This window comes from Ips typographus, linkage group LG3, assembly GCF_016097725.1.
Source record: "Ips typographus isolate SLU linkage group LG3, UJ_Ityp_2.0, whole genome shotgun sequence".
NCBI classification, from domain to species: Eukaryota; Metazoa; Arthropoda; class Insecta; order Coleoptera; family Curculionidae; genus Ips; species Ips typographus.
The window spans coordinates 21471108-21496132 of NC_138424.1; the positions used below are offsets into that span (position 1 = coordinate 21471108).

General features: G+C 33.7%; 1 protein-coding gene and 1 long non-coding RNA gene across 5 annotated transcripts in view; one reads left to right on the forward strand and one right to left on the reverse strand.

Moving 5' to 3' along the window:
- Positions 1 to 25025, reverse strand: part of LOC145727339 (zinc finger protein castor homolog 1-like) — a 108207-nt gene that overhangs the window by 52381 nt on the left and 30801 nt on the right. For all 3 annotated transcript variants that reach the window (XM_081976911.1, XM_081976910.1, XM_081976909.1), the window contains exon 3: positions 22910 to 23662. In XM_081976911.1, the coding sequence (XP_081833037.1) occupies positions 22910 to 23662 (753 nt within the window). The remainder of the gene's footprint in view (positions 1 to 22909; positions 23663 to 25025) is intronic.
- On the forward strand, positions 1662 to 8591 carry LOC145727340 (uncharacterized). 2 transcript variants are annotated; one of them, XR_014177860.1, is made up of 3 exons: positions 1662 to 1871; positions 2538 to 7429; positions 7503 to 8591. It is a non-coding gene; the product is annotated as an uncharacterized LOC145727340 (long non-coding RNA). The 2 variants fall into 2 exon arrangements; XR_014177859.1 differs by having other exon boundaries at positions 2538 to 8591.

Below are 25025 nucleotides of genomic sequence, written 5' to 3' on the forward strand. Positions count from 1 at the left end.
TATTATACAAGGTGTTTTGTTAATTATACTTGAAGGTAATTAGAATATTATTACTAAGGTAAAAACGTAATTTGTCATTTATTAAGTTATTAAGGACAAAATCATTGAAGTATTATTAACATATGTTTTGCCGCTCTAGTTCATTGATTCGTTTCGCTGACAGCTAGAAGCGGATGACAGTGGACCTAACCCCACTTTGAGGTTGAATGTTGTTTTGCTAGGAATTTGTAGTTTTTTCAGTAAAAAAACCATAAAACAGACCCACAGTGTGAAGGAAAATGCCAGGAAAACGTTACTGAGTTGCATGAAATTAGTTTTAAATTAAGAGTAGCCCCTCAACATGCCCCACTCAGCTTAAAACCCTTTGAATGTGATAGTAAGGTAGGTGTAAAGACTAATAATATGCAAAACCAGTGTACAGAGATTAAAATTGGCCACTTAAAAACGCCACAAAGTGTAGACTGATTTCAAACTCTATTTCGGACCTTTTGCAGTCCTGATCATTGTAAATTGAACCAGAGTTAGTAGGCTTTTAGTGCCTATTGGCCTGAGAGATGCACTGTAAGGCCCTAAAGGCGTAAAATGTGCAGAAAAGATTATTTTTTTGAAGTAACTCCCTTGGGTCCAAAAAACATTTGCAGACAGTCAAAAAAGCTAGTTTTTTAGTAATTTTCCAGTGTCCAAAATGATTACAACCCTTACAATCACCAGATGTCAAGAAATTGATCAATGATTCTCCAAGGGTGTCAGTCTAATGTTCTTTAGCTTCTAGGGAAGATACTTTTTAAATATTAAAAAAAAAGCTTGTTAACTGATATACGTCATATCCCGTCCAGTCTTGCCGCTCTAGTTCATTGATTCGTTTCACTGACAGCTAGAAACGGATGACAGTAGACCTAACCCCACTTTGAGGTTGAATGTTGTTTTGCTAGGAATTTGTAGTTTTTTCAGTAAAAAAACCATAAAACACACCCACAGTGTGAAGGAAAATGCCAGGAAAACGTTACTGAGTTGCATGGAATTAGTTCTAATCACATTAGGTATGTTTGCTTTTAAATTCCTTTGCTGCTAGTTTGGTAAGAGCAGCTCCTCAACATGCCCCACTCAGCTTAAAACCATTTGAATGTGATAGTAAGGTAGGTGTAAAGACTAATGATACGCAAAACCAGTGTACAGAGATTAAAATTGGCCATTTAAAAACGCCACAAAGTGTAGACTGATTTCAAACTCTATTTCGGACCTTTTGCAGTCCTAATCATTGTAAATTGAACCAGTTAGTAGGCTTTTATTTGCCTATTGGCCTGAGAGATGCACTGTAAGGCCCTAAAGGCGTAAAATGTGCAGAAAAGATTATTTTTTTGAAGTAACTCCCTTGGGTCCAAAAAACATTTGCAGACAGTCAAAAAAGCTAGTTTTTTAGTAATTTTCCAGTGTTCAAAATGATTACAACCCTTACAATCACCAGATGTCAAGAAATTAATCAATAATTCTCCAGGGGAGTCAGTATAATGTTCTTTAGCTTCTAGGGAAGATACTTTTTAAATATAAAAAAAGCTTGTTAACTGATATATGTCATGTCCCGTCCAGTCTTGCCGCTCTAGTTCATTGATTCTTTTCACTGACAGCTAGAAGCGGATGACAGTGGACCTAACCCCACTTTGAGGTTGAATGTTGTTTTGCTAGCAATTTGTAGTTTTTTCAGTAAAAACACCATAAAACACACCCACAGTGTGAAGGAAAATGCCAGGAAAACGTTACTGAGGAAATACTTGCATGATATTCGTGTTTTAAATTCCTTTGCCGCTAGTTTGGTAAGAGCAGCCCCTCAACATGCCCCACTCAGTTTAAAACCCTTTGAATGTGATAGTAAGGTAGGTGTAAAGACTAATAATATGCAAAACCTGTGTACAAAGATTAAAATTGGCCATTTAAAAACGCCACAAAGTGTAGACTGATTTCAAACTCTATTTTGGATCTTTTGCAGTCCTAATCATTGTAAATTGAACCAGTTAGAAGGCTACAGTAAGGCTTTAAAGGCGTAAAATGTCAATATATGTCCAGAAAACATGATTTATTTGAAGTAATCCCTTTGGGTCCAAAAAACATTTGCAGACAACCAAAAAGCTACTTTTTTTAGTAATAAACAACAAGCAAAACAACCCGTACGGTCACCAGATGTCAAGAAATTGATCAATCAATTCTAGTTTTGCAGGGGTGTCAGTCTAATGTAATTCTGCTTCTAGGAAAGATACTTTTTAAGCATTTTTAGCATAATATGACCAGATTACATTAAGGAAAAATTAAAAACGATCGAATTACTCGTACCACAAATCACATAAGCGGCAAAATGTGTATGATGTCATGGTAATTTTTCGTGATACAAATTGCTATTTTCGAGGTTTTATTCCGCACTGTTTTTACACGAATTTCGTGACTATCCTGTTATTAATAATTAGACGTGATTCCAAATTTATGCTGTTTTTTTCGCTATTTTTTTTCCTGTTCAGCATAATGAAGGGGAATTTTGTTTTTTTCAGAGAAATTGAACTGGTTTTGCTAATGGTATACCGAATTCTATTATAACCACTTTTAGCACAGCGGAAGATTTTCCAGATTCGTTGGCCCGGCAAAATTAATTGGAACAATACAGAGTGTCCCAAAATAGTACTAACGGAAAAACAACACCCTGCATTTCTGAAATGTCTGGACCAAATTTAGTAAAGAAGAAAGGATTTGGATGGATTTGACTGCTCGTAACTCGCTTATTTGGACAGTAATCGAGCTGATTTTTGTACCATCGTGTAGGCCGTGAAATTCTTTATAAATCACTCTGTATAGTCCTAGTAGGATAGTTGTCAATCAACCAAGTTATTTCGACTTAAAACGCCAAGAGTAAAAGTATTGTTAAACGAGTGCAACGTGAATTTTGACAGCTCGCAACTCGCTTATTTGGACAGTAATCGAGTTGATTTTTTTACTAAATTGTAGAATCCCTCTTTTTTTTCTCTAAAAATTATAATCTCGACAATCCTCATTCACACGCCTGGGACTGTGTAATCAAAAACCCGAAGATTTGAAAGTAAACACCAGAAATTTCAGTCTGTTCATCGTCTCGGAACCACTCGAATAAGTACAATTTTAATACAACACTTCACGAGAACCACTTAAGCTTAGATTCACGCTTTATGTGTGTTTTCGTTCACTCGAGAGAAATTTCCTTCACATTTATAATCAAAATAAATAGCCACAAATTAGACACTTTGTTTGTTCTTCGTTATTTGGATAAATCGGGCTTTAGTGCGGTCAATTCGGGGGTCAAGTGGCCAAAGAATAACAAAATTCTGAAAAGAAGAGAAAAACAGGATGATACCACAAAATGTTCAAAATTATGGTCTTAATGATCACCCACTATATTTAAATGTCACAAGATTGTCATATTTTTGATTTTGAAAATATTTAAGCAAATTTTCAATGTTTTTTGTTAACTAATTTTCAAAATGGCCGACGTACATTACTTTATCCTTTCTTACAAAAGTGACCATACTAAATTTCTTCAAATATCTCTGATGAGTGAACAGTGTTGTCATATTGAACGAATTTAAATAGTTTCAGTGAAAAAATTAGAAAAAAATCATCCAATCTAGCACATATTTCAAACAACAAATTCCTCAGTCCGGAAAGTTTGTTTTATTACATTTTATTGTGGAACCCGTCTCGATTAAGCCGAATCATCGAAAAAGTTGCCGGGTCATGGAAATTAATGTATAAAAACTCCCAAAAAATTCTTTGTAGGTTCTTAGAGGCGGCTCGGCCACAAACAGATCTGGTCAGTTAATTTTTATGCCTAATTAATTCAATTTTTGGTGTGTTTCTTGTGTAAAACTGTCTTTGCGTACGCCCCTGGTGTAATTAGCAAATCACAACATACCAAACAGGGTGGCCCAGTTTTAAATGCTAATCTAAGGAAGGGATACAGTACGCAGCAATTTTGATTAAATTTCAGATAAATAATTATGAAATCAAATTCCGCTTTAAAAAAATAATTATACAGAGTGTCCCAATCAAGTGCAAAGCAAAAGCTTTTCACACACGATAACACCACATTTTGTAATTTTACACCCTGTACAAGTTTGAATAATTTTTTACGGCTTTAAATATGTTTGTTGTCCTTTTGAACACCCTGTATTTCAATCCTCCTAGCACGGTTAGCGCAAAGCAATTTCAATTGAATTTTTATACAGGATGTCCTGAAATGAGATCGCAAACAACAAATTTCAGCTTGCGTGTTGATCCACCCTGTAATCTACCTGGGTTATTGTAGGTATCTTTTAATTTGAAACAGTACAAAAGGATTCAAATCTGGTCATTTGGAAGGCTCAAAACTGCCTTAAAGCACTAAAAACAATTTAAATATAAAAAAAATGCTCGAATTTTTAGCACTAAGGTGTATAGAAGTCAATTTAAAGTGACAAAGCTTGAAGTGACATTTTTAAGTCGATGGAAAATGTAAAAATTGTTTTTTAAGTCTGCTACATCAAAAACTTGGTGAAGATAGTCTTGAAACTCGATTTTCCAAGCTGAAAGCACTAAAAATAGTCGAAAGTTTTACGAAAATGAAAAACAAAGTAAAAAAACTTGAAAAGATAGTCTTCCGGCAATTTTCATGAACCCAATGTCAATGTAAGTTTGCTATGTCAAAAATATGGTGAAGATAGTCTTGATAGTCGATTTTTCAAGCTGAAAGCAGTTTTAAAGCCATAAAAATAGTCCAGGATTCTAACAAAATAAAAATCAAAGTAAAGAAGCTTGAAAATGTAGTCTTCAAGTCAATATCCTGTATTTAAGACTATTTTCAAGACTAAAATATTGAAATATGTTGACTTACTTATGAAAACTTACTTCAAATGCAAATTTTAAGTTTCTGATGTTAGTTTTTATTGGTTCAGAGTCAGTTTTGGGTGGCCAAGTAAATTTTCAAGACTTTTGTCAGATTTGGCGTGCGCAAGTGTCAAATTTGACACTTTTTCTAATTGTAGTAGTCAGTTTCAATATCAGATTACCAGAAAAAGTTGTCAAAATACAGTGATAACAACTGTCTACAGCTGGTAAACTTACTCTAGTTGATGGTGAGGGTGTAAAGGGCTGTAACTCGGTCACGTGACCAGTTACGAGTTTGCACTAAGATAACTGTTTTGTTCTAAACGACCAGAGGAACAAAAAAGATTCAGTAACTCTTGTGGTTAACTTTAACCATTACCGAGTTAGCGGGGCTTAAAGTTTGGTTAGGGCACCAAGTGAGTTTTAACCCATGAAGTGGTTTCCAAGTCGAATAACTTGGAAACGGTTAGAGTTACAGAAATTTTGCAAAAGACCAAAATTAAAGAGCACTTACAAACAAACATTTAAAACTGAACCATCCTGTATACGTACGTCTCAATTTTCAATCTAAAAAAGAGTCCAGTTAGGCTGTCATAAATGGATAAAGTGATTTGCAAATTTTTTGTGGTTAATTAACATTTTTCAAACAAGCTTGTTAAAAAATTGGGTTGGGATCTTTTTTAATTTATTTGGATAAATAAGTGACTTTTAGATGTCCGCAGCTGAAAAAAAACTTAATAACGGTTCTAGCTATTACAGACCGCTAATTGTAGATTTTGCAGCCTGAAGGTGTTTAAAAAATATACGTGAGAAACGCGGACGGTCGTAAATTTCCCCTATTAGGATCGTTTACCGCACATTAAGACGTAACACCACAAATATACTGGTTAGCGCTGTAAATCATCCCTTACAACCCAATCGCCCACCTTGTTAAACCGTTTGCACCACCCCTTACTTGAAGGTTTCCAGTCAGCTGGGCGACTGAAACTTTTTACCTGCTCACTGTGTGAAATTCCATTTTTACGGATATTTTTTTTTCTGGGTAAACAACCCCAAAAGTTGAAGGGTGCAAGGTGTCGACATTTTTTACCCCCATTTCTGTAAAATGATATCCGTATTAAGGCATCCTCTTTATCCTGTCCTATGAGAAAATAGGGTTAAAAAACAAGAAATGTCTGCTAAATTGGGCAATAACTGAAGGGGGAATTTACCCTCTTCCTATTGTGTTAATTTTTTTTCACGGTAAATCTCGCGTTTTGTTCTCCACAGGTACGTAAAAATCGACAAAGCTGGAGAAGAGAATAAGTGGTCGAATGTTGACTTAGGGTTTTTTTTCCTCAAATTTTTTAAAAGGATTTCATACCCTTAAGGGGTTGATATTTGATCGGTAAGATGAGTCTAAGGGTGCGAGTAAGAACTGTGCGAATTTTTTTTCAATGAAACCAACATTTTTAACCCCCTGAACTATATTAATGTCATTTAGATCCGTTTTGGCTTGGCGTTTTAGTCAATTTTAAAATTTTCATTTAAAATGTCATCTGCCACTTTTCTAGTGGAAAACTGCTCATGTGAGACTTTTTAGGCACTTTTTGTTTATTTAGGCTCATTTTGGCTTAAAATTAAATCCAGTTTTAAAACCATGAATCCCATTTAAATTCCTACTAGTTTGAGGCCAATTTCGACTTAATTTACATTCAAAATTTAGCCACTTCTTAAAATATTTTTGGTGAAAAACAACTAATGTGAGAACATTGTCTTTATTGTCACTTTCATACGAGAATTTATGTCATTTAGGCTCATATTAGCTTTGTCATTAGATCCAGCTTTAACCAGAGAGTCTTCTTTAACATCCAACTAGTTTCAGGCCAATTTCACCCTAATTTACATTCCAAATTTGCACTTTTAGTCTTTTTTCTGATTTCAACACATTCTTCCACTCTTCTTTTGTAATTAATTCTTCTTTGGCTTTAAAACCGATCACTCGGTCTTCTTTCAAAATTTCTGGGCAATTAGCCAGCTCTCACTTTTTTTCTCTCTAATAAAATTCAATTCATCTCTAATACATGTTTGGTTTTACAATCGATCGGTCAAGTCAGTCTTCAATCCAAATTTCTGGGCAATTAGCCAGCCTACTAATGGCAATAATGCTCTTCTTTTCTGAGACTGACAGAACTTAATTCTTCTCTAAGCTATATTTGGCTTATGAAATCAAAAATTTAGTCTTCTTTCAGAATTTCTGGCCAACATATTCTTCAACTTTTCTGTTCTAACATTTTTAATTATTTTTTAAAACATGTTTGGCTTTAAAATCGATCATTCAGTATTTTTTCAGAGTTTGATAGCTCGATGAAATGGATTTTGACAGTATTGTCACGTTTAAATCAAAGCAAAGTAAGTTTGGAACGTCACAATTGTCAAAATCCACCCATGAAGCTATAAAATGCCATTCATTTTATTTATACTCTTTTCTAGTTTACAAGTGGGTTTCTCATAGTTGTATAGCTCGGTGGACTGGATTTTCACAGTGTTGCCATGTTTAAATCAGACCAAAGTAAGTTTGGAACTGTCAAAATCCACCTATGAAGCTATAAAATGCCATTCATTCTTTTTAAACTTTTTTTTAGTTTACACGTGGGTTTCTCATAGTTGTACAGCTCGATGGAATGGATTTTGACAGCGTTGCCACATTTAAAACAGAACATAACAAGTTTGGAACGTTCAGTCATCGTCGAGAGGTACAGAAGAGCACTTCGACCGTTACGTCATCGCCTTTGATAATGTCCGCCGCAGATGTGGACGAAACGTCAGGAAGAAATTCCTCGTTTAACAGTAATTTTACTCTTGACGTTTTAAGTCAAAATAACTTGGTTATTTGACAACTGTCCTACTCGAACTATACCGAGTGATTTATAAAGAATTTCACGGCCTACACGATGGTAAAAAAATCAGCTCGATTACTATCAAAATAAACGAGTTACGAAGTGTCAAAATTCAGGTTGCACTCTTTTAACAGTAATTTTACTCTTGACGTTTTAAGTCAAAATAACTTGGTTATTTGACAACTATCCTACTCGAACTATACAGAGTGATTTATAAAGAATTTCACGGCCTACACGATGGTAAAAAAATCAACTCGATTACTGTCAAACTAATCAAGTTTATTTCGTGCCAAACAACTCGCACAATTTTTCATTTTAAATGCGAATTCTCTCTAATTACACTTTTAATGATTCCATCCCGTTTTGGTTTTGAAAGGAACGCTTTTACTGACAAAAGAAATAATTATTAGTTTGGTGATCTGGTAAGAGAAAAAAAAACGGATTTATCAAGTGCTGCTGATTCTGTAACGGTACTTTGACCAAAATGAATCACAGCCAAATTTAAATTTACCAGAATAAAGGACGGTTTAATCAGTCTTTTGACCGGCAACATCCTGTGTATTTGAATTATACCGAAGCGATTTCAAAAACTCTTCGACTGACTGAGATCTAGACTAAACACCGGTAATTTCTTGACAAATATAGTAGCTCATTAAAATAGTGATGTATCAAAAAAAAATGGCAGATTTTGTGATTAAGTTTCAGATAACTGTTAATTGTTAGAGTGCTTTAGCAAACTTTACATAGTGAACCAAAAACAGTCAGTAAACTTAATTGATTGATGTTGTAAAAAAAAGTTGTTTTTTGATAAAATTATAGAAAAATCAATTTAAACACACTGTATCATAGCACAGCTGAGAGACCTAGCTTGATGAAAGAATGTGACAGAAGTAGTTGACAATGGCGGCTTCCTGTCACATTCTAAAAACCTTTCTCTTTTAATAACATAAATGTTTGTTTACATGTAATTTTTTCACATTACTCAAACAAGGTCATGTGACATTTACAGTCATTTTCTTGACATTTCTGAATGTTGTCAAAAGCAGTTAAGAGTTTTACATTTTTTGTTCAGTTTCAGGCAATCGAAATTACGCCAAAATCTACCCGGTCACGTGACCTTTTCCATAACTTTTTAGACGATAATTTTGCAAATAAGTAAATTTTTAAGTTTAAATGACGTTTTATACAATTTTTTTTCGCTTTTAGACAAACATCACGTACAGGGTGACCCATCGAAGATATTTTCAAAAGTGTTTGTGAGTTCTTTTAAAAACTTACTTCCGGTATACCCTCAGGAAAAATTCTCATAAACTTTTAGAGGAAATGCCAAGTCTTGGAGGAATCACCCTGTAAGCAGCTTTTACAGCTCCATGGAGCTAAATTTGACAGTTTTGACGTGAAAGAACACTTTTATGCTTTTATTAAGTCACGTGACAGCTGTCATAACTGTCAAAACTCACTTACCAACGACCTGAAAGTATGAAATAGCAAATAGATTTGTTTCTTGAAGGAATCACTTTTTAAGTAGTCTTTACAGTTTTGACGTTAAGGAACACTTAAATACTTTGCTTTCGTTACGTGACAACTGTCATAATTGTCAAAACCCACTTACCAGTGGCGAGAAAGTATAAAATGTCAAATAAATGTGTTTTCTTGAGAAATTGCACTCTAAGTTGTGTGTAAAGTTCCATGGAGCCAAATTGGAAAGTTTTGACATTAAGAAACACTTTAATACTTTGCTTGCGTCACGTGACAGCTGTCATAACTGTCAAAACCCACTTACTAGTGAGCTGAAAGCATAAAATGTCAAATAGATGTATTTCTTTAAGGAATTGCACTATAAGTTGTGTTTAAAGCTCCATGGAGCCAAATTTGACAGTTTTGACGTTAGGAACCACTTTAATACTTTGCTTGCGTCACGTGACAGCTGTCATAATGGTCAAAACCCACTTACTAGTGAGCTGAAAGCATAAAATGTCAAATAGATGTATTTCTTTAAGGAATTGCACTATAAGTTGTGTTTAAAGCTCCATGGAGCCAAATTTGACAGTTTTGACGTTAGGAACCACTTTAATACTTTGCTTGCGTCACGTGACAGCTGTCATAATGGTCAAAACCCACTTATCAGGGAACTGAAAGCATCAAATGTCAAAAAAATGTGTTTTTTTTATAAATTGCACTCTAAGTTGTGTTTGAAGCTCCATGGAGCCAAATTTGACAGTTTTGACGTTAAGGAACACTTTAATACTTTGCTTGCGTCACGTGACAACTGTCAAAACCCACTTACCGGTGAACTGAAAGCATCAAATGTCAAATAAATGTGTTTTTTTATAAATTTCACTCTAAGTTGTGTTTAAAGCTCCATGGAACCAAATTTGACAGTTTTGACATTAAGAAACACTTTAATACTTCGCTTGCGTCACGTGACAGCTGTCATAATGGTCAAAATCCACTTATCAGTGAACTGAAAGCATCAAATGTTAAATAAATGTATTTTTTTTATAAATTGCACTCTAAGTTGTGTTTAAAACTCCATGGAGCCAAATTTGACAGTTTTGACGTTAAGAACCACTTTAATACTTTGCTTGCGTCACGTGACAGCTGTCATAACTGTCAAAACCCAATTACTAGTGAGCTGAGAGCATAAAATGTCAAATAGATGTATTTCTTTAAGGAATTGCACTTTAAGTTGTGTTTAAAGCTCCATGGAGCCAAATTTGACAGTTTTGACGTTAAGGGACACTCCAATTATTTGCTTGCGTCACGTGACAGCTGTCATAACTGTCAAAATCCCTGCGCCAGTGACTTGAAACTATAAAATTACAAATAGTTGCTCATTTGAGGAATTTCATTGGCCAGTACTGTGTTTACAATAACAAGTGATTCATCAGCAAAAGACGCGACTATTTGACATTTGACAGTTTCACGGCACTGTTTAAGGAGTTTTGACAGTTGTGACAGCAACAGGTGACGTAGCAAACACACCAAAGTGTCACTGAATGTCAAATTTCGGGCTCTATTGAGGTGTAAATATAGGATACAACCGTTTTGCATTCGATAGTTTTATCTGACTGCTAAATGAGTTTTAATAGTTATAACAAATGTCGACGTTGGCCAAATTTAACGTCTTAAACTGTCATTTAATGAGTCATAACTGTCAAATTTAACTCAAACATGACAGATTGTCAACGCAGTGGATAGTTTGTGATTGGTTGCTTTTTTGTCTACAAAACAGAATAAATTGCTCTCTAAAGAAATTCGAATTATCCAGACCTGAAGGAAAGTAACTAAAAATACCCCGGAATTTTGCAGTTTATAAAATAATTTCCTTTTGTATTATGCGGATCGTAATTTTCATGACAGTTACCGTCGGATTAATAACGTTGAGGATGGACTTAGGACCTAGAAAAAGACCGTTAACAATCCTCAAACAAATCCAGAACGTAGACATTAAATGCATTGAAATTAGTCTGGAAAAATATGTAATACGTAACACTTTGCCACACGAAAACAACATGAAACGCGATATTCTGGACCACATGTGGCTTTTTACGTCAAAAGGATTTTTATTTGTGTTATTACTTGGAATGAAACGATTTCACTTTGAGATTAATCAACAGGCGGCCACGAGGAATATTTTAAACGACAATGGAGTGTACCCTAGAAAAAAAAAACACTTCATCTCCTCTTTTTACCTATCGACAAAAACGGCCCAACACAAAAAAGGGCTCTTATAACGTATTTTCTAACCCTTTTCAGAGCTAATATGGTCTACGTCTATTGTTTCTCCGAGAAATCTCATTCCCACGATCATTTATCAACGGCGGAAACGGTTTCGAGCTTACATTTTGTTCAAAACTGAGAGTTTCATATGAAGGGGAATCTAAACGTTACTTTAGAAGAAATTTAAAGCAAATTCCCTAACCTAAAATAATGCTAAAAAGTACAAAAAATTGATCAGGTGAATATAGAGAAAGTATAGTAAATTAGGTATACCTACAATAAGGTCTAGGAAGGTTTTTGTGTCAAAAAATGGTATTATTTCTTTTCCTCTGTCTGGTACAATAACCAAATAATCTAGAAAAACACCTTAATTATACAGTTTAATTAGAAATTCTTCCAATAAAAATATGCTGCCGTAAACAGCTGTCAACCAAAGTTTTTTCATTAATAAAAAAATTTTAATGTTAAGGTCCATTTTTGCTTGCCATCCCTTCCCAATCGTATGGTAAACCCCATTGAGTAAACGATTTGTTTCAAGCTAATATGAACCATAATGATGTTTTAAGTTTTAATCTTCTACAAGATTGTGTTAAAGTGTTTTTGCTCTCAGTGGCTTCTTTAAGCAGTTAACAAGACAAAAAGTGACACCAAACTGCTTTTTTTATACTTATGGACACTGTATAAACATGAATTTGAAAGTGAAACAAGGAACAGTAAAAAGAAACAAAATTTGCAAAAGAATAACACAAGAAACGTAGAATCAAATACGAGAATGCGTGACAAATCAAACAACTTAAAGACAAGTGTCAAAATAACTGTCATAAATGTCAAAAACACGTTTTATATCCAATACTGCCAGAAAACGTTTTTAAACTCTGTTTTTTGCAACTTTAGAGCTTAGTTTGACAGTTTTGACATTAGTGGCAGTTGTCACGTGATTGTATAACATTATTTAGCTAGACGGTGACGTGACAATTGTCAATATAACTGTCATGGATCTTAAAAACACGTTTTATATCAAAGACTGCAAGAAAACGTTTCTAAACCCTGTTTTTTGCAACTTTAGAGCATGGCTTGTCAGTTTTGACGTTAGTGACAGTTTTCACGTGATTGCATAACATTATTTAGCTAGATGGTGACGTGACAATTGTCAAAATATCTGTTATACATCACAAAGACACGTTTTATACGAAATACTGCAAAAAACGTTTTTAAACCCTGTTTTTTGCAACTTTAGAGATTAGTTTGACAGTTTTGACGTTAGTGACAGTTGTCACGTGATTGTATAACATTATTTAGCTATACGGTGACGTGACAATTGTTAATATAACTGTCATGAATCTTAAAAACACGTTTTATATCAAATACTGCAAGAAAACGTTCTTAATCTCTGATTTTTGCAACTTTAGAGCATAGTTTGATAGTTTTGACGTTAGTGACACTTGTCACGTGATTGTCGAATACTATTTAGCTAGACGGTTATGTGACAATTGTCAAAATAACTGTCATTAATCTCAAAAACACATTTTATATCAAATACTGCAAGAAAACGTTTTTAAACCCTATTTTTTGCAACTTTAGAGCTTAGTTTGACAGTTTTGACGTTAGTGACAATTGTCACGTGATTGTCGAATACTATTTAGCTAGACGGTTACGTGACAATTGTCAAAATAACTGTCATTAATCTCAAAAACACATTTTATATCAAATACTGCAAGAAAACGTTTTTAAACCCTATTTTTTGCAACTTTAGAGCTTAGTTTGACAGTTTTGACGTTAGTGACAGTTGTCACGTGATTGTATAACATTATTTAGCTATACGGTGACGTGACAATTGTTAATATAACTGTCATGAATCATGAATCTTAAAAACACGTTTTATATCAAATACTGAAAGAAAACGTTCTTAATCTCTGATTTTTGCAACTTTAGAGCATAGTTTGATAGTTTTGACGTTAGTGACACTTGTCACGTGATTGTAGAATACTATTTAGCTAGGCAGTCACGTGACAATTGTCAAAATAACTGTCGTAAATCTCAAAAAATCGTCTTGTTTCGACAACTGTGTTTAAATGTAATTCTTGCAAACTTTAGTCAAATTTTGACATTAGTGACAGACGTGGTTTTAGAGGATGATTTGCAGTGAGAAAATGACAGTTTTAAGTTAATTTTTAGAGTCCTCATTAAATTTCCTATTCAATAAACTGAAAAAGTATATAAAAAGTTTCACAAACAACATAATAACAATGTAATTAAAAACGGTAGATTATATACAAAAAAAAAAAACGGGAGAACGGTAAAAGAACCACAAAAACGATAGTCCTGGCAACATTGCATATACTTAGGGCCCGCTAGCTCCGAAAGGGGGCACTTTCCAACCATATGACACTTTGGCGTTTATTTTTTATGTACTTTCCACCAATTGACCACCCTGTATAACTGTATTCGTATTTTTCTTAATTTTGTGTTGTGTTTCAATAAACAATTTTAAAATCAAATATTTCCTCTTGTAATTGTGACTTGTCGGGTCGTGACGTAAAACTGGCAAATACACACATAAGCGCCTATTGTTCGTTGATGATTTAGAGTCTATAAGTGCATTATGAATATGAAATTGTCGCTTTTCCACATTTTTTCGTTGGACTCTTCGAGGGAACAATCGAACAATCCCAACAGAGAATACGTTCATTTGCATAATCATGATCCTAAAGATATGTTATCTTTGGCTAAATAAGGTTAAGGAGTTATTGGTTGCATTACGGGGTCTCGCATATTTTCATTTTCATAAAAATTGTTTCGTATGAAAAAAGGGGCAGAAAACGATAAAAAGTTCGACTCAACGGGTGGTTTGGGTTAAAATACCACCCGCGGCATACAATGGAATCCAAACGTATCTAACGTTATTAATCAAAATGTCGTTCCCTATTATTCAAAATAAGAACAATGGCTCGGCCTGTTATGTTATTATTTTTTTTTCCACCGACGTTGCTGATGGTAGTTCAGTTTTTTAATTTTCTTCGATTCCATTTTTTGTCAGACCAGCAAAATTAATCGTTTACGTTTATGACAGCATTTTGTCTAAATTGTGATTGGTCACAAAAAAAAAACAGTAAACTGTATTTGCGTTCATTGCCTCTACTGCAAATTTAGAAATTTCACCCAAAAATTAAGTTTTTAAGCTTCATTTTAATTCGATGTTATTATGGGTCATATTCGTCTGCCATAAATATTGATTATTTACGAAAAATCCCATTGTCCAGATATTGTATTTTAAGCTAATGTGAGCATTATTGACACTTATACAAAAATTAGTATGGTTTACAAAAACAAATTCTTTTCAGACTTAATAATAAATATTATATTAAGTAAAATGTGTATAAGTGTCTAGAAGAAAAAAAAGAAAATATTATTTAAACTTCTTGTCATTACGGGTCATTTTCGTTTGCTTTAATTTTCCAACCTTATGGGCGAATCGTATTATTTAAGTACCTTGTTTTAAGCTAATTTCAACTATAATGACTGAAAATTTCATACCTAACCTAACCCAACCTGTCAGTGGTTTCCAAAATGTCTATTCACACTGATTTGAGACAAACAAAATTTATTGAAAATCAGCGGTTCTCAAAATGTTTTTTTAATTTTGCAATTTTTACTGATTTAAATCAAGGACTCCAAAAATGTGCTAAGTAGAGACTAACCTCACCTGTCAGCGGTTCTTAAATTTTAAAATTTTTATACTGGGCCAAATCAGTGCCACTAAAAATGTTGTAAAATCTAACCTATCTTTCCAGTGGTTCTTAAAATATTTTTGCTCATTTTGTAAAAATAAATGCTATATGTATAAAATGTCTCGTGTTTAATCCCACCTGATTCCGGTGGTTTTCAAAATGTCCATAGACACTAGGTTGAGACAAACAAAATTTATTCAAATTCAGCGGTTTTCAAAATGTTTTTTTTTTTTTAATTTTGCAATTTTTACTGATTTAAATTAGTGACTCTTAAAATGTTTTAAATTGAGACTAATCTCACCTGTCAGCAATTCTTAAAATGTCACTCAAACTTTCTACGGTCACGTGACTCTTTTCAGAATTTGAAAGGTTGTTTTTCACTTTTTTTGAGATCACGTGCCTTCTTTCAAACGCTTTCATAGTTTTTCCAATTTTATCCTCGAGTGCCATTTTTTTGCTATTTTGAAAGTGGGTGTACTTTTCCAAAGTCACGTGACACTATTCGTTATTTTCAATTCAGAGGGTTTTTCACTTTTTTTTTGTCATCATTTTTCTAGTCACGTGACTCTTTACCATTTTGATTTTCGATCTCACGTGATTTTTCCATCATTTTACAGGTTGTGTGCCTGAAAAAATATTGTTCACGGTCACGTGACATTTTACATCATTCTAAGAAATTTTTCACTTTTTCCCAAGATCACGTGCTTTTCTCGGCAATTTTGATGATTAATTCATTTTTAACCACACTTTATTAGTCACGTGACTATTTTTACCATTCTGATTTTTGAAATCACGTGACATCTTACCCTTGCTGGGTGACGTAAAAATTTTTCACCATTTTTGCGCATTTTTTCAAGTTCACGTGACTTTTTCCAATATTTTAAAGGTTTTTCTCTTTTAACTGTCACGTGACTGGTTCCGCCATGTTGAATAGTTTTTCAATGTTAGCCAGGAATTTTTGGGTGATCACATGACATTTTCCGTCATTTTAAAGAAATTTTCACTTTTTGTCGACTTTCCATTTTCCAAGACCACGTGATATTGTGTAAGAAGAATATTGTGTAAAAATGTTCATAAATCTCCCTCATTAATCTTGGAAGTTATAGAGCTTTAACCAAGTGACTCCACCAAAACAAAGTTAATATAGTTTGAACTGAAACTTTGAAAATTCACCACAAATTAAGTTTTTATGTTAGAAGCTTCATTTTTTTTACACAATATAGCCCAAAGTTTCTAGAAAATTGTGTAAAAATGTACATAAATCTCCCTCATTAATCTTGGAAGTTACAGAGCTTTAACCAAGTGACTCCACCAAAACAAAGTTAATATAGTTTGAACTGAAACTTTGAAAATTCACCACAAATTGGCTATTTATGTTAGAAGCTTCATTTTTTTTACACAATATAGCCCAAAGTGTCTAGAAAATTATGTAAAAATGTTCATAAATCTCATTCATTAATCTTGAAAGTTACACGACTTCAACCAAGTGACTGCACCAAAACAAAGTTAATAGTTTGAAACTGAAACTTTGAAAATTCACCACAAATTGAGTATTTATGTTAGAAGCTTCATTTTTTTACACAATATAGCCCAAAGTGTCTAGAAAATTATGTAAAAATGTTCATAAATCTCATTCATTAATCTTGAAAGTTACACGACTTCAACCAAGTGACTCCACCAAAACAAAGTTAATATAGTTTGAACTGAAACTTTGAAAATTCACCACAAATTGAGTATTTATGTTAGAAGCTTCATTTTTTTACACAATATAGCCCAAAGTGTCTAGAAAATTATGTAAAAATGTTCATAAATCTCATTCATTAATCTTGAAAGTTACACGACTTCAACCAAGTGACTCCACCAAAACAAAGTTAATATAGTTTGAAACTGAAACTTTGAAAATTCACCACAAATTGAGTATTTATGTTAGAAGCTTCATTTTTTTTACACAATATAGCCCAAAGTGTCTAGAAAATTATGTAAAAATGTTCATAAATCTCATTCATTAATCTTGAAAGTTACACGACTTCAACCAAGTGACTCCACCAAAACAAAGTTAATATAGTTTGAACTGAAACTTTGAAAATTCACCACAAATTGAGTATTTATGTTAGAAGCTTATTTTTTTTTACACAATATAGCCCAAAGTGTCTAGAATATTGTGTAAAAATGTTCATAAATCTTCCTCATTAATCTTGGAAGTTACACGACTTCAACCAAGTGACTCCACCAAAACAAAGTTAATATAGTTTGAACTGAAACTTTGAAAATTCACCACAAATTGAGTATTTATGTTAGAAGCTTATTTTTTTTACACAATATAGCCCAAAGTGTCTAGAATATTGTGTAAAAATGTTCATAAATCTTCCTCATTAATCTTGGAAGTTACACGACTTCAACCAAGTGACTCCACCAAAACAAAGTTAATATAGTTTGAAACTGAAACTTTGAAAATTCACCACAAATTGAGTATTTATGTTAGAAGCTTATTTTTTTTACACAATATAGCCCAAAGTGTCTAGAATATTGTGTAAAAATGTTCATAAATCTTCCTCATTAATCTTGGAAGTTACACGACTTCAACCAAGTGACTGCACCAAAACAAAGTTAATATAGTTTGAACTGAAACTTTGAAAATTCACCACAAATTGAGTATTTATGTTAGAAGATTCATTTTTTTTACACAATATAGCTGAAAGTGTCTATAATATTGTGTAAATTGTGTAAAATTTTCATAAATCTCATTCATTAATCTTGAAAGTTACACGACTTCAACCAAGTGACTGCACCAAAACAAAGTTTCTAGAACTGAAATTTTCACAAATTAAATTTGTATGTTCAACACTTCTTCTGTTTACGCAAACACTGCACATGTGTCAACTGTCAAAAAATTGTTAGGTTAACTATAATCTACAAAAGATCACCCCGTTTCAGCTAAATCTAAGACAGAATTGTACCTTGTACCGCAAATCCGTCCCTTTGGCCATATTCGACAATCTCTTGTGCGAATTTTTTTCGTCAGCAAGGGCTTTCTCTTCGTTTCTAATCGCTGACAAAAGGTGAAGAGATTTTTTAGTGATTTAAGGGTCAGAAATTGGGGTTAAACGGTTTTTTCCGGGCTCTTTAAGCCATTGTGCCGATCCCCTGCCAGGTAATGGGATACCTATTTTGCGTTTTGTGAGAAATTGCCCCAAAAAAACTGATCGTGTGTTCCGTACGAGGCCAATACGAAGCTTAACAATAGATTTTTTTTTGTTGGCTTTATCTATTATTTGTCGTGGCTTAAAAGATGGTTAAATTCGTTTAAAAGATATTATTAATTTAATAACCAAACTAAAATTGTGTGTTGTTTGGCAACAATGTAAATCCTGTACTGGCTGTGATGTCATACTAGTATACTGTGTAATTTCGTATATTTTGACAGTTTTGAATAATGTTCTTAAACGTCAGTTCCCTTTGTCAATTTGACAATTTGATATTGGAAGCATTTGAACAATATTTTTAAAAATATGAAAGAAAAGTAATTTTAAAATTTTTTTATTGTTTTAAATTACTAATAAATGCGCATTTTTTGATGAAAAAATACAGGCTATTCCAATCTTCGAGTTGATATTTTCAAATGAGAGAAGAAAAAAAAATTAAAAAACATACTTATAAATTATTTTTTTTTTATTAAATCAATTTCCTAATTTGAGTGAAATTTTTGTGCACTTTTTTTAAAAATTTTCCATAACTCTCTTATTTGACAGTTGACGACCAAAAGTGATTGAAGTGAAAAGATAGCTCAGGTCGTAAGCTTTCCAAAAATGTGCTCATTTCAGTTAATCGGTTGCACCGTTTAGCGGCTAGAGGGCGTCAAAGTCAAGCTTAACAAACCTTCAAAATGATTTAACCACTTTTGCTTTTTAACCTAAAATAATTCAGTTTTCGACAAAAGGTCACAGAAGGTAAAATATAGTACAGGTCAAAGGCTTTTCAACGGTGATTTAAAAAAAGGTCATTAGTGTGATAGTTTGATCGCTAGAGGGCGTCAAAGTCAAGCTTTTTGACAATTTTTGCTTTTTACACAGTTTTTCAGATATTTCCCGGATATTAAAAATTGTTTTTTTTGGACACCCTGTATTCAGCGGCTAATCTGAGACATCCTAGATCACCCTGACATCCATTTTACTACAAATTATCCTCTAAAACCACGTGATGCCTGTCACTAATGTCAAAATTTGACTAGAATTTGTAAGAATTACATTTTAACACAGTTTTCGAAACAAGACAAATTTTTTGAAATTTATGACCGTTATTTCAACAATTGTCACGTGACCGTCTAGCTAAATAGTGTTCAACAATCACGTGACTAACGTCAAAACTGTCAAACTATGCTCTAAAGTTGCAAAAAACAGGGTTTAGAAACGTTTCCTTGCAGTATTTGACATAGAACGTGTTTTTGAGATTTATGACAGCTATACAGAAAACAACAATGAAAAAAAAAAAAATTTTTTAATAAAATAAAATTTAAAAAAAAATAAAAGTTGATTTTTTTTTATTATTAAATTAAATTCTTAATTTGAGCGAAATTTTCGTGCACTTTTTCCAAAAATTTTCCATAACTCTCTTATTTGACAGTTGACGACCAAAAATGATTGAAGTGAAAAGATAGCCCAGGTCGTAAGCTTTCCAAAAATGTGCTCATTTCAGTTAATCGGTTGCACCGTTTAGCCGCTAGAGGGCGTCAAAGTCAAGCTTAACAAACCTTCAAAATGATTTAACCACTTTTGCTTTTTAACCTAAAATAACTCAGTTATTTGAACAGTTTTCGACAAAAGGTCACTGAAGGTAAAATATAGTCCAGGCCAAAAGCTTTTCAACGGTGTATTCAAAAATGGCCATTGGTGTGATAGTTTGACCGCTAGAGGGCGTCAAAATCAACTTTTTACATAGTTTTTCAGATGGACACACTGTACACATTCTTCTCAAGTTAATTTTTGCACGAAAACTCTGTTGCGGGATTATAATATTAGTAATTATTACCTACGCCTCCTCTTTGGTTATTAGTGAATAAACAAATTCCGTAAGGACAACGGTACCATTCTTCAAGTGAAAACACATAATTTTAACCCAATTCAATGGTAATTTCAATATGTTGTTTAATAATTTTTCGGAGGAGTGCCGCCCAACGCTATTGTATTTAAAATTATTGTTTATTACTTTACGGGACATTATGCGTATGCCTAGTCACTTCCAATATCACCAACTTAACCTTAATTCTTTTCGAATTCCGTAATTATTATTCGTTTAGAATGTGCCGGGGCGACATTTGAATAAACTCGTTTCGTTACATTCTGTGTGCCGGTTTTTTCAATTCCTTGTGGTACTTATTATACGAAAACTCTCTGAATTTTTAAAAGACTCTAATGAAGTCATAAAAACGTTAACGGAAAATTTGTTTACATTAGAAATCATCGACAAAAAACGACACTCTTCGTTGTTATGTGACTTTTTCGAAATGTTAAAATGCATCTGTGTGCACAGCTGCATTTAATGAACAAATTAGACGGAAATTGATATTTTAAAATGCGTAAATAACCACAAGAGTGTTGGAAAGTACTTGTTGAAGAATTTTATTATTACTAAGTCACATTTAAGTTTGATGAACATAATAAAATACATTAAAAAACACAAAATGTTCACTAAATGAAGGTAAACATTATATTTATGTAGGAATTTTAGACATTTTGAATTAGAGTGAAAAATCGCATGAAACCAATTAGCGTGCTTACTAGAATTACCATTAAACGTGATATTGATAGCAAGCAAAATTGAGACTTATGTGACTGTGTGTACAATTGTGTGAAGTAAAATTGTGCTTTAATTTAAACAAAATTATTGGTTTCTCTTGCCGTTTTTGAGGTTTTCATAATTTGATACGAATTTCTTGCTACTCTGTACAGCAAGCAAAAAAAAAATAAAATAAAATTATTTAAAGAAAAACAAAACTAATTATTTATTTTAATTTTTGAATTTAAAATTTATTTTTATTCTTTTTTTAACATTTTTTTTAGAAGCTTTTTTTCTAAACCATTTACTTACACTTTTTGTTTTTAAATTGTCTTTTATTTACATAAAATAATTATACTACAACGAGTTATTGACATTTAAACTGTGTGCTACCCAGCTGATTGGTTTTGAATTAACGGTTAACTTTGACGCCCTCTAGCGGCTAAACGGTAAACTCGATCACTTGATTTTACGGTATTTTTGGAAACCTCGGAATGTTGTCTACAATTTTATTTCTAATCACTTTTACTGTCACTTGTCAAATAACCGAGTTATTGACGTTAAACCAGAGTGCTGCGCAGCTGATTGATTTTGAATTAACGGTCAACTGTGACGCCCTCTAGCAGCTAAACAATGAACTCAATCATTTGATTTGATGGTATTTTTGGAAACCTCGGAATGTTGCCTACAATTTTATTTCTAATCACTTTTACTGTCACTTGTCAAATAACCGAGTTATTGACGTTAAACCAGAATGCTGCGCAGCCGATTGGTTTTGAATTAACGGTCAAATTTGACGCCCTCTAGCGTTTTAATTAACGATCACAGGGTGGTTTATTTGACAGTTGACGACCAAAAGTGATTGAAGTGAAAAGATAGCTCAGGTCGTAAGCTTTCCAAAAATATGCTCATTTAAGTTGATCGGTTGCACCGTTTGGCCGCTAGAGGGCGTCAAATTCCAGCTTCACAAACCTTCAAAGTGATTTAACCACTTTTGCTTTAACCTAAAATAATTTAATTATTTGAATAGTTACGACAAAAGGTCACTGAAGGTAAAATATAGTCCACACCAATAGCTTTTCAACGGTGTATTCAAAAAAGGGCAATGGTGTGACAGTTTGACCGCTAGAGGGTGTCAAAGTCAAGCTTTTTGACAATTTCGACCATGCTTGCTTTTTACACAGTTTTTGAGATATTTCTCGGAAATTAAAAATTGTTTTTCACTTTTTTGGGTCACCCTGTATTTAGCCGCTAATCTGCGCTAAAATGTAACGGTTTTTGGGGATGACCTGGAAATGATGTCAATTTTGACGGTTGTCAATGCGTGACATTTTTACAAATGACACTTTACATAATTTTTGTATCATTAACTTGAGGAAATTTAGGTAGTGAAAGTTTATTTTAAAAATTCAAAATTTTTCTCCAAATAAATTCACTACAACGAGTTATTGACGTTTAAACTGAGTGCTGCGCAGCTGATTGGTTTTGAATTAACGGTCAAATTTAACGCCCTCTAGCGGCTAAACAATGAACTCGATCATTTAGTTAATGCTATTTTTGGAAACCTCGGAATCTTCTCTACAATTTTATTTCTAATCACTTTTACTGTCACTTGTCAAATAACCGAGTTATTGACGTTTAAACTGGGTGCTACCCATCTGATTGGTTTTAAATTAACGGTTAACTTGACGTGACGCCCTCTAGCGGCTAAACGGTAAACTCGATCACTTGATTTAATGGTATTTTTGGAAACCTCGGAATGTTGTCTACAATTTTATTTCTAATCACTTTTACTGTCACTTGTCAAATAACCGAGTTATTGACGTTAAACCAGAGTGCTGCGCATCTGATTGGTTTTGAATTAACGGTCGAATTTGACGCCCTCTAGCGGCCGAGTAGGAAAAACTAATTAAAAAAGAAAAAACTTACCAGTCGCAAAAGCGGCTAAAGGCAACTGTCTCGAAATACTCTCGGCCACCTCAGAAGTCAAACCGTAAATTCCCAACAACTCTCTCATCGTATTCATTGCGTAATTGCGCATCTCCGCGATCTGATCCGCACTCAGATTCTGATGCGCCATCAACCCACCAGCCGGATCAGTCACGTGCGATTTACTCAAATTGTGAATGGAAAAACTGCTCGGAATTTTGCTGGACTCTTCCGAGTTTCCCTCTTCCGAGTCTTTGGTCTCTTCGTTCTCCGAGGTTCGATAGTTTTCCGTGTTGAAATCGTCCGAGTCTGAATTGTCCTCCGAGTCGTTTTTCTGACTGAGCATTTCCGAGTCGTGACTCAACCGTTCTGAGCTTTCCGAGTCGGGTTTCGACCCGCTCAGATCCATCGGAGTGTAGCTCGGGTCTTGCACCACAACTCTGCGCGGACCCGTTAACGGTTTTCGTCTGCGCACGTTCACATTGTTGTTCTCGTTGTACTCGCTCAGATTGAGGGCGCCCTCATCTTCTGAGGGCTGTTGCGAACAGCGCGGCTTAAAGTTTTTCCGTTTGTTTCTCTTTGGTTCTGATGCGTTCAGGGGCGCGTTGTTGGGCGATTGGGTGGGGTTGTATGGCACTTCTTGTTCTGAGTCGCTGGAGTGGTGCGAGTCAGGGTAGGCGCGGCTGAATGGGTGTCGGTGATGGTAAGTCGTGTCCATGGGCTCCTGATGGGACAATTTCAAAGCTACAGCATCTGAAAATGTAAAAAAAAAATTTAAATTATAGTTTCAGTAGAAAGTATAGCTGATGTGAAAAACTTTGTCTTGTCCAAGTTAAAGTTATTGTCATCAGCAAAAATAGTTTGAATTTCAGAAAAGTTTGCTGGTGGACAGTTTTTGAGATTTTTCAAAACATTTTTTGAAAATGATTGCCTTGTCATTGTTTTATATTACATGTCAACTGGTCGCCATTTTGTCAATTCTGCTTAAGGAACGTTGAAGCTTCCTGAGGATGAAATTAAAAACCTTGAAACGTCTAAACGGAAAATAGTAAGCAAATAGAGCTTAACCTAACCTAACACATCCTAAAATTACTAATTCAAGAGTAATTAACTGGTACAGTGTAAACCAGGACAAATTGGTGTTACGTCATCATTTACGTTTTATGTAGTGTTGGGTAAATCAACTGATCAAAAAATCAGTTCAAATTTTGACACCGCTTTTCTCTCTGACTGTACCAAATTTTGTAGTGTTTTTCAAGTTCTTGGATAGGAAATTTAATGAGGATTCCAAAAATGTGCTTAAAACAGTCATTTTCTAACTTCAAGTGGGTTTTACAGGTGATTTTATCCCTGACTGTCCTTTCAATCTGTGTTACTATCAGGTCAAACTTTGACACTGCTTTTCTCTCTGACTATACCAAATTTTGTAATGTTTTTTTAGGTTATTGGATAGGAAATTTAATGAGGATTCCAAAAATGTGCTTAAAACAGTCATTTTCTCACTACAAGTGGGTTTTACAGGCGATTTTATCCCTGACTGTCCTTTCAATCTGTGTTACTATCAGGTCAAACTTTGACACTGCTTTTCTCTCTGACTATACCAAATTTTGTAATGTTTTTTTAGGTTATTGGATAGGAAATTTAATGAGGATTCCAAAAATGTGCTTAAAACAGTCATTTTCTCACTACAAGTGGGTTTTACAGGCGATTTTATCCCTGACTGTCCTTTCAATCTGTGTTACTATCAGGTCAAACTTTGACACTGCTTTTCTCTCTGACTATACCAAATTTTGTAATGTTTTTTTAGGTTCTTGGATAGGAAATTTAATGAGGATTCCAAAAATGTGCTTAAAACAGTCATTTTCTCACTACAAGTGGGTTTTACAGGCGATTTTATCCCTGACTGTCCTTTCAATCTGTGTTACTATCAGGTCAAACTTTGACACTGCTTTTCTCTCTGACTATACCAAATTTTGTAATGTTTTTTTAGGTTATTGGATAGGAAATTTAATGAGGATTCCAAAAATGTGCTTAAAACAGTCATTTTCTCACTACAAGTGGGTTTTACAGGCGATTTTATCCCTGACTGTCCTTTCAATCTGTGTTACTATCAGGT